This window comes from Platalea leucorodia (genome assembly GCF_965183815.1).
Source record: "Platalea leucorodia genome assembly, chromosome: 8".
NCBI classification, from domain to species: Eukaryota; Metazoa; Chordata; class Aves; order Pelecaniformes; family Threskiornithidae; genus Platalea; species Platalea leucorodia.
In genome coordinates this window covers 57,624,714-57,635,482 of record NC_138830.1, presented here as the reverse complement: position 1 = coordinate 57,635,482, position 10,769 = coordinate 57,624,714, and the positions used below count along the sequence as shown (strand labels likewise).

At 46.0% G+C, this 10,769-nt stretch overlaps 1 protein-coding gene across 1 annotated transcript; it reads right to left on the bottom strand.

Annotated features, from left to right (window-relative positions):
- Window positions 1-4,700: 4,700 nt before the first annotated feature.
- On the bottom strand, window positions 4,701-10,471 carry CHST4 (carbohydrate sulfotransferase 4; the record flags this gene model as incomplete). Its single annotated transcript, XM_082319347.1, has 2 exons — window positions 10,386-10,471; window positions 4,701-5,850 (listed from the first exon to the last, which is right to left on the bottom strand). The coding sequence occupies exon 2, from the start codon at window positions 5,835-5,837 to the stop codon at window positions 4,701-4,703; it is 1,137 nt and encodes a 378-aa protein (XP_082175473.1). The 5' UTR covers window positions 5,838-5,850; window positions 10,386-10,471.
- Window positions 10,472-10,769: the final 298 nt, after the last annotated feature.

The following is a 10,769-nucleotide window of genomic DNA, read 5'->3' as shown; positions in this document are numbered from 1 at the left end:
TCCCATGACAAAAATCCTTGTTTTCTCTGCTTTGTCTTACCCAAGACACAGCTACAATCCTTCCAATATGCTGGAGACAGTTTGGCTTCCCTTGTTAACATCGGGTCCCTGTACTATCGGGAACGCTCTTTTTGTAGCTCAAAGAAGTATGCAAGTTTCTTCTTTGTATTATTGCCTGGAGCAGCAATATTTGCAAACCTAGAAGGGCGAGCAGAGTGGCAACGTGCATGCCAGAACTTAGCGTTAAGGACAATTCCAGAGGCAGAAATACTGGGTCTGCAAACTATTATCTGGAATGTGGGTATTTCCCATTCGCTTCCTTTTAGAGTTGGCCAGCATTCATCAAAATCGATGAATTCTGGCCTTTCATAACTAAAGTTACCAGGGAAGAACTGATTGCATGCACCAGGTTGAAGAGCAACAGACAGGAAAACCAGAGTCGGTTTTTAAATGTCCCTTTGATTGGTGACTTCTCCACCTTACACTTCATTGGTATAAAAGCAGAGTTTACTCTTCTGAGCTTGCACAATGTAAACTTGACATTTTTTCTAAACAGACATCCATAATCTTTATTTTACGCATGTTCCAAAGGATGTAGCCATAGTTTTAAACATCACGCTCACCGTCTTAAAAGTTTGGGGGTTTTTTGTTGTTTGTTTGGTTTTTTTTTTCCCCCTCCTCCAAGAAGTATTCTAAGTCATCGTTACTTGCATTAAGACAACTTTAAATTTTCATGTGACCACACTGTGTGGCTTTGGTACTTCCACAAAAAATGAAATCTTACCAATTGTTGTATTGAGGAAACATAGCTAACGGAGTCTAGTAAAGACACACTGAAATCAACGATCCTGCTTTTTCTCTGATTACACTTAGGAAGCAGAAGTTAAAGTAATTTTCAAAACAGTAGATTAAGAAAATGCATCATATGTTATTTTTATGTCATTTGTTTACTGAGTGACTGGAAACACTATGAAGGTTCTTGTCCAGCTAAACATTTGATACACAGAATTGACTGTGTCCACTGAAAACAAGTATTCCTAATAAAATTTATGCCACTCAAGCTGACATTGGTTAATGTAGAGATATAATTAGCAATGTACTGAAAAGAGTCCATGTTTGCTCAGAAACAGGCTTCGTGGTACATAAAGTAGGAAGCTCTTTACTATGACTTCAGTAAGAACAGGCTTCTGAGACTCCATGCTTTTAGCTGAGTTAAGGTCCATTTTAAAGGGACTTTAAAAGACATACAGTGGCTGTGCGCCTCTGGCGCAGTACGAGTCCTACTTCTCTATGCCAGCCTGCCTGCTCTCCGTTTGCGTGAACACTGTGTGAAGGAAGATACCTTGCTTTCAGTGGACTTACCACCGTGATGCCAGCGCTGCCTGCTCAGCACGGATTTTGTCATTCAGCAACAGGATCCCTCGTAGTAAGACTATGATTTCCATATTATACAACATCCCACCCTTTGCAGGGATTAGGGGTTTAGCTCTAGGAATATAGATATCCACAGGGCTATGGTAGCAAGTGATCTGTAAATGTCACTAAAGCCTAAACGTCGGATACAACTTCAGATGTCTCCTTTATGAATCTAGCTTCAAACCTTTATTTACACAATACAAGATTGAGACCTGCCTCCTCTGAATTGAGTCAGTATTATTCCAGTTTTACAGATGATGAAATGGAAATTCAGACTCTGGAAAGATACAGAAATAGCACCTGAAGTCTTTCCAACCATTAAGAATAAGAGCTTTGTTTTAAACAATAGGATTTGTATGTAGAGGAACCCTATCTTAGTGGTCTCCAGAAAGAAACCATGTCCCTGAGGAGCAAACATCCTGTAATCACCCACAGCTGCTTTAAAATGGTTTTAGTCTTGGTGATCAGGGCTGATTGCTTCATCCAAAAGAAAAGCATGACTGAAAGTGAAATTTGGATAGTGACCGACTTCGTGCTGAAGGAATCACCGGCAACTATAGGAGAAATTCAGCTTGTATGGTGTGCAGACTTAGTAGTGCATCTGAATAATTCAACGTGCTAGGCCCTGTTTAGTGGTAAGAGATGTCTGGATTCAGTTTCAAAGGGCTCCTTCAGAAACACTGGCATTCATCTAGTTCTGCACCCAGAAACCAGGAAAACCCCACTAACCGGGTAACAAGCTGAGGTCTGCCCCTGCCCACCCACCCCTTACAAGGCATGAGTGTACGCAGGGGCATTTGAAGAAACAGAATTTCACAGATAAGACAAAACACCAGCCTGTGAAATCTAAATAATTAACAATAATACCGAAGGTAACGGAAATTGAAAGAAAGGCTCCTCCCTCCTGCCTATATCATCTTTCCCACTGCTGAGCAATTCTGCATCTAGAGCTGCCTTGCTGGGCCCCTAACCTCGCCCGCTCACCCCTGGCTGTTGCACAATTCATCCTGCAACTCTCTTCCTCGCTGCGGCAGGATGGTCTCTTACCCCAAAGGGCCATACAGGATCTGGAATGCCGGCGCTTACCCCAGTGAAGGTGACTACAGAGCTGCTTTGGGCTGGGAAGCTCTCCCACTTCTCTAGGCTGCTACCCCTTGTGGTCTCGGAGCTGACTGTTAACTGGGGATGGCTCACTGGTTCATTGCACAGGTCCACTCTTTAGCTAGCAGCTACCTTCTCTTGCTAACCAACATAAATGCTCAAAGCCTGTCTGTAAGGTTACTTTCCCTACTTTCCTCAGCAGAATCAGCACATAACAAAACCCTCATTAATTCTCTGGTACAAAAAAAACAACCAACCCAGCTGCTGTGAATTTCTGAGAAGAGGCTTCTTCCTACTGTTAGAGATCGCTATTCAGTTAAGGTGAATCCTTCTCTGTCACCCTTCAAACACACACAATAGGTAGAGGCTGGATCTTGCCTATACACCTTCAAATACGAACGCAGTCGCTATATCCCCTAATTTTAAAATTCAGCAGTATACATTTCTCTTTTTAAGTAGATATTGCAACTCCTTAATAACATGCAAACAAGGTCTAATCCTCCAGGTAGATGTTGTAACTTTTCTATAGTGACTACCAAATGCCATTCTGGCAAGTTCAATATGAGCACTCCTCACCAGCACTACAGTGGCATGATGAGGGCAGCTGACAAAGTGAACAGGGCCTGGGGGAGGGGGCTGCAGCCAGGGAAGAGGAGCACCAGGAGAAGGAGCGGTGAACTGGGGATGGGGGGGGGGGGGGGGTGGCGTTGGTGGAGAGGGAATGGGAACACAGCTTCCCATGGCCCTGAATGCCCTGATCCTGCCTGGAGCCTCCTCAGGTCACCTCCAATGCCCAGCCTTGCCTTGATCACCTTCTCCCAGGGATGCACATCCTCAGAATCGAGCCTCATCCCTTGTTGATGCTTGTGATCCTGCCTTAGGACAGCTGCCTTGCTGTCTGCAGGGCAGTGGAAATACTCCAGCTCTGCAGCAACATCTGAATGCACTGTTAAATGGATGCACGTTAAAGGGACTCTGCAATTTACACATGAAAGAGGATGTTTAGAAGGAGGTATTGGTAGGCATTTCACTCCCCAAGTCTGCTAACCAGCTTTTCTCCTTGTCTTATGGAACACTGCTAAAACCAGGTAAAAATAATTCTGTCGTTCAGGTTTGAGCTACATATTCCCATTGGAAGTGGAAGAATGGCATCTCCAAGGGAGATGGTGGAGAATGGCATAGTCTAGTAAACATGATTTTGTTGTGCTCTAAGACAGGAAATACTCTCACCAAATAATTCCATAGGAAAACTTCCTGTTCTCCTCTCGGCTTCTTCAGCCCACTGCCATAAGCCTATCTTCCCAGTTCCAGTATTTATACCAATGGAATCTGTGTCCTTACCTTGTCTTTATAGTCTCAACCTTAGAATGAATTCTTCTCAGTCACATATGTGGACTGTGAAAACTCCCAGGGGAACAACTATTCTTGGTTTTGAAAGCTAGAAGACAGAATTATTTCAGCTGAAAAATAAATGGATTCACATAGTCCCAGAAATGGATCCCCATGTGCAAACCCAGGAGTTTTTATTTTCAACTATAGCTGGTTTATTCCCTTTTCCCATTATATACTAAGTGAATACAAACGTTTCCCCAACATTGCCACTAAGGTTGAATCCCCAGGTACAGGAATGGAGCAAAGAAAAACCAGGCTTGAAAACTCAACCATTCCGAAAAAAGGATCTTTCCAGAAACGAACGTCTGGTCATCCTTGCATCTCTTCTGGCATTAAGTGTCCTGGGTGGCAGCACGACAAGTAATGTTCTCTTTATTCAGCATCCATTTAGATATCCTCTTCCTTTGCAATGCCATTGCTCCATGTGGTTTCACTAGTATATAGCTGTGGTCTGTGAGGGGTTTGAGCTCTGCTATCTGGCCCCAGTCCTTTGGCATTGTTTGCTCCAACCTACACGGATGTCCTCTTTCACATAAACCACGGGCTTAATTTGGAAAACAGACTTGCATTGTTTCAGCCTGCATTGTGGCTGAGCCTCCAGGGGCCTTGGAGCGTGACCCTGTGCTGCTGAGAAAGCTCTCATGAGTGCAGTCGGGGTTCCTGTGTTACTTGTCCTCGCATAGCACATCCATGCACGTACCTCTGTTCTCTTTTGCTCTAGTAGACAGTTCTCCACTCTGCAGCCTTCAGAGAGTAGGTGCAGAGAGCAGCTTTTCTGCCTTCAGAATTTGTTACTCGGAGTTCTGGGCAAACAAAAGATCCAGCGACATATTTTTTTGCTCTTCTTGGGACTGAATGAGCCGGTAGCCCAGCAAGTCCATCGCATCCTTACACACATTTTGCACTTTTTGTATTTTCTGGAAGGGAAGGGTCTTCCTCCAGGCCTGGGATACTCTCACTGCATCTCTGGACCCAATATCAAAGGCTTGTGTTCCTTGCCCCTTCCCATGGGTCATGTTGTGCACCCACCTCTGAAGTTCTGGTGTGAAATGGAGTTCTGCAAACCTGTACATCTGAGCAGCCCTCGCTAGCGGGTCTCTGACAATGTCTTCATAGCGAACCAGCAGGTAGCGGTCTTTCAGGAAGCTGGGAATGGCCTGGCTGCCTGCCTTGTAAATCTCAACATGGCTTTTGCAGATTACTTCCATTGTGTTGTAGGGCCCCATTTCTCCGTTTGCACTCTGGGACCCCACAACAATGTTACTGTCACGTTTCAGGTCTGCCACTGTATTCTCTCGGGACCTGAACACAGCCCGAGGATCGCGGACCAAGTGAATGATTTTGAGGTTCAGGGACGGATCAGTGAGAAGGGGGTAGAGAACTTTCAGGTCAAAGAACCGAACCTCCTTGATGGCAACATGGCTGTAGGTTTTACAAGCTTCCTCCACCTTGCTGAATGGGTACTTGCCACAGATTGTTCTGCAATTGCCTGCAGTGATTATGTCACTGCGACTGAATGAGTCGCAGGCAGGGGGGGAGCACAAGGCTCGGCTTGTTTCCCACTGAAATAAATCAGACTTTTTCTTCTGGCTAGACATGTAAGCATCAAACACAGACATGTCACACAGAAAGACGGACCTGACTAGGTCCCGCACTGCCATGTGTAGGACTTTGGCACTGTTCTGGTACATCTTAACCCACACGTGCCACGCAGGCTCCATCAGGTAGAAGACACTGGGGTGCTGGCTGAAGATTTGTCCAGTGAAGGAAGATCCTGACCGCCAGGAGGAGAGAATGAGGATGTGGACTGGAGAAGGTTTTTCTTCCACGGGGGCATTGTTGCTGCAGGGCGGGAAGTGGAAGTGGATCAGAAGGAAGGACAGAACTGCCAGAATCAGGAGCACGTGCACCACTCTAGACTTCATCATGGTTGCAAAGGACCTGCAGAGACAGAGGAAATTCAGCATCACGATCATGAAGAAGGCAGGATGTGGTGCATCAGGCTCCTGCCAATCCCTCTGCAGGCTCCTGGTTTTGGAAAGCTGCCACACTACCAGTGACACTGTGACAACCACAGCACAAGGTGTCTTTGGAAAGGACATAAATACTGTAGGGCTGAAGATTTTCTGTGACAAAAGCATTGTCAGTGAGCCATTCTAATGCACTCTTAGAAGATGACTGAAAAGCTTCTGCACTTTTATCAAAGTTTAAGAGTTAGTTCAGTGTATTGAAATAAGTCAGTACACAGGAATGTGTACTTAGTGTACACAATCCCTGGAGACATGATCCCAGCAATTTTTATGGAGGAAAGATGGAACAAAGTTTTTGTGGAGAATTCAACGGTTGCACATTGTTGCTTTTAAGCTCCTGCTCCGATCACCGTTTACAATTATTTTTATGCCAGAATGCTGCAAAAATACAATGCAGGCTTCCATTTCTTTTGCTTATATTCCTTTTGGAATTTCAGGAAACACTTATTGTCATCACATGCAAAAACTCACATACCAAAGTGTCGTGGTTTAACCCCAGCCAGCAACTAAGCACCACACAGCTGCTCACTCACTCCCCCCAACAGGACAAGGATCAGAAGAGTAAAAGTGAGAAAACTCATGGGTTGAGATAAAGACAGTTTAATAGGAAAAGCAAAAGCCGCACACGCAAGCAAAGCAAACCAAGGAATTCATTCACTGCTTCCCATGGGCAGGCAGGTGTTCAGCCATCTCCAGGACAGCAGGGCTCCACCACATGTAATGGTTACTTGGGAAGACAAATGCCACCACTCCAAATGTCCCCCTTTCCTTCTTCTCCCAGCTCTTTATTGCTGAGCATGACGTCATGTGGTATGGGATATCCCCTTGGTCAGCTGAGGGCAGCTGTCCCGCTTGTGTCCCCTCCCAACTCCTTGTGCCCCCTCAGCCTGCTCGCTGGTGGGGTGGGGTGAGAAGCAGAAAAGGCCTTGACTCTGTGTAAGCACTGCTCAGCAATAACTAAAACACCTCTGTGTTATCAATACTGTTTTCAGCACAAATCCAAAACACAGCCCCATACTAGCTACTATAAAGAAAATTAGCTCTATCCCACCCAAAACCAGCTCACAAAGGAAGTCATTTGGCACTGTAATAAATCCAAGCACAACAATATCTCCTCCACAATCAGAACATCATAGGCAATTTTGCTAGAAAGGCCCACAAGTGTTTCTCTCATCCATCTTTGTGTAGGCAGGCTCACCCACACCTAACCCCTTTCTTAGCCTAACTCCTTTTTAAAGACTGTTTCCTGCTAGCCCTCTCTCCAACTCCACTCATCCTGTAGGTCTTTTATGACAAGAGGTACAACACAACGTGTTAGTCCAACTCAAAGGTCTGCCCAAAGCTGGCTCCTTATTTCTTGCACTAAAGCTCTATTCTGCCTGTTGAGGATGACTTCATTATTGGAAAACATCCATTGCGCTGCCTGGGGACAATTCATAGCCTGAGTACTGGCTGGCACAGGAATCTGCAGGAAGTACACCGTCAGGGATGGGATCTGAGTTTTCTCAAAGCACGCTCTGCCAACCGCTCCTCTCTTGTGCGCTCTCCTCCCCCTGCCCCCAGCCATGCCTGATTGTACCTTGAATATAGGTGGGTGCATGCAGCACTGGCCACCCCTGGGGACAGGCTCCTCGCAGCATGGTGAAGTCCACACCGTATGGTGTGCTCCCCTGTCACCACGTGCCAGGCTGGCAGTTTAGCTGTGCTGCAGTGGAGACAGGCCTCCCTAGCCAGTGCAACTGCTTTACGTTTTGCAAGGTGAACTAAAATTAAAAAATCTTACTGGTTCTCAGTTGTGGTCAGTCCTTCCAGGTGCTTCCACAGCCAGACAGGATAGAGAGAACAGGGCCTTCAGGGCTGCAGGGCAAGCTGGAAGTCCTCCTGGACAGAGCAGCACTGGAGCCCAGGTCTTTGCAGTGTTGTACACTGCTTTTGTGCAGCCCACGAGTGCACTGAATTCAGGCAGCCATGCCCACGCAGAGCAGCTGCCTCCCTACTACAGCAGCAGAGGTATAAAGTGTGCCCCAACCGGCCACAATGCAGACACTGCTTCCCTGCTACGTGCTTACCATGTTACCTTCTGGGTCCCTGGTAATGTATGAATGTTCGCAGTCAAAATTTACCTAACCTCCGCCTTATGCCCTGCCTCAATTTCCCTCTGCAGTGAAGATTTCAGACTAATTTGCATGGAGGTGCCTCCTCCCACGATTTCAGTTCCTGTAGCACTGATGTTTAGATTTCCAGGTACAGTCACTGCTGCTAACCAACTAGGAACAGTACTTATCTTTCCAGCATACATGCATAAGTTGGCTTGTTTATCTAATCTACCTGCTGTGCATTCGTTTTGAGTTTAGCATTTATAAGGCAGCAATTATAATTTCTCAGAGCCAGGACAATACCCAGCCCAATGGGTAAGCCTGGTTGTTGCCAATAAGTGCTACCACAATATGAATTTTATTTTAGTAATGTCTTGCAAGGATGGAGCTGTGCATTTAGTCCAGGAGACCAGAAGTATGTGGTCCCTCACAAGCAGCCCACTGATTTTTTTTGGTTGTACAAATGGACTGTGGTGTTCAGGTCTGACAAGAAGCTGATTCAGGTCAACATTTGGATCAAGCCTAGGAAGAGCTGCAAACAAAGACTGTTGTAAAAACAACTCATCTATCAGCTTCCTCCTTGCAAATGAATACAGCAGTGTTTACCAAAAGTCCTGGCTTCCGAATGAACTTTGATGATATCACTTCCGTCTGGCACCATTAATACCATTATTCTAACTCCCGACAGTGTTCCTGGACTATAGCCAGAAGCTCTTAATTGAGAAAAACTCTGTTGAGCAGACATGAACACTGGCATTAAGATACACAGGCAAATTTAAAACCACAGAAATCATTATTTGTCTGGAAACCTGTGTGTGAATGGTCTGAGTATGAGTAAAAAAAGAATAGATTCAGTTTTCTGGGGGAAGCAAGAGCGTGCCTTTATCTTGAATCAAACCGGGGTGGGACAGCTGGATGTTTTAGACATTTCAGAGAGTATGCAGACCATCCCTGTGACTGCTCCTGGTGTTTGCCTGAGAAATGGCCTCATGTGAGGCCACAGCCTCAACAGCTTCTTCACTCTTATACGAGAAGTAGTGGTGATTGTTGCCCTGACCAGTCTGTCCCGCAGGGAGGGGAGAAGGACTGAAATGAGTTGTGTGCGCTTGGTGAAGTAGAATCAAGGAGCAGCAAGGAACAGTAGGGGTTCTGTGAAAGAAATACTAATTACATATTTAATACTATTAATATTTAATACTAAAACCATGAAAGAAATACTAATTACGTAACCTTATTTTTCACTGCTGTATCTCTCGATCATGGCAGCTGGGATGTTTCTAAACTAAGGTCTTAAGCTTAACCACATTTTCCCTACAGCAAACATTGAAAGTCACAAGTGATTCAGTTCATTTCATATTGCAAAAGTGAAATATGAAGCCCTCGCAGAGCTGCAGAGTAAAGATCAGCCCAGAATGATTGAGACAACCTCAGCCACAGAACAAAAAAAGGCACACTGTTACTGTCTGCTGGCAGAGAGATGAGCTAGGATTTGGCTGAGAGCGGAAAGAATAGGAAGAATCTCAAGGCACTAAGGATGAAGAACAGAAACTACTGAAAAATACGACAATCCAGTGTCACCATGTTAGAATCTCCCACAGCACATGTATGAGAACGCAAAGAACTGGGATCTGCCTGCCTGAGCAGCTAGAGTCTCCGCAAAAATTAAGAGAGTTTTAAGCTTTTTCAGAAACACACAGGCGCCTTGGAAAAGCTTGATCCTGGCAAAGAAGGAGCATTACAGAAAGCAGCAAGTAGCCCCATGGAGACAAATGCACTCTGAGCGTGGGCAGCATGTCCCCAGAGTACGGGGCTGTTGAACCTGTGCGTGTCTGGGGGGGTGACAGTACAGCGCAAAATACCTCGCACTCTGCAGACCGCAGCTGAGCGCTCTGCGAGTCTGGGGGAGCTCTCCAGACCCGTACAGATCCCGCACTGCTCTAGTGGCAGTAGTGTAGCAAAGACCATCTGGTGCCAGGGAAGCCCCAGACACTGGTCTTTGATGACACTAATGGTTGCTCATGGTTTTATGAAATTCTTCAATTTGGCCTGATCAGCTTCTGCAGAATTAGAAGTAGCATCTGCCCATTCAGAGGAGAACAGATGGCATGACTCTCACTAGTGGGAAATGCTGAGAAGGGGCACTGAGAAGACAGTCTGGAGAAGCAGGAGGTACCCTCTAAGCCAGACCAACAGCTTCTGTCGGCGGGAGGAATCATGTAGCAGTTTACTGGCATCCAGATGTTTACAGTGTTTTACAAAAATTATCTCCCAGTTCAGGCTGCTGAGCATGAGCAGCGAATACAGTTCTGGGCACCCACACCAGATACCAAGAAACGGTTGAAAATCTCACCTTAACAAGTCCTCTTGAAGCACCACCAGACCTGGTTCAAGCAAAGTTGCCCTCACACACGTACACTGCTGTGGTACACGCTCCTCCAGGCAGCCACACAGACAGCTGTGCGTTCATGTACTGGCACTCTGCCTTCGTGCCTGGCTCTCATACACACGTGTACTCAGCTCTTACCTACACCCCTGCCTGCTCCCTCCTGTCCCCTTCATTTGTATATGTCACAGCTCTAAGACTGACTACTCAACAGTGCCGTGCCCGCCTACTTTGACCAACCTTAAACTAGAAAACTCCACCCTGCACTAAACAGCAAAGCCTGGGATGGCAGTTTCTTGCAGGGGCATGAATGGCCAAACCCTGCTAGTAAAGGAGAAGGGCCAGGAAACT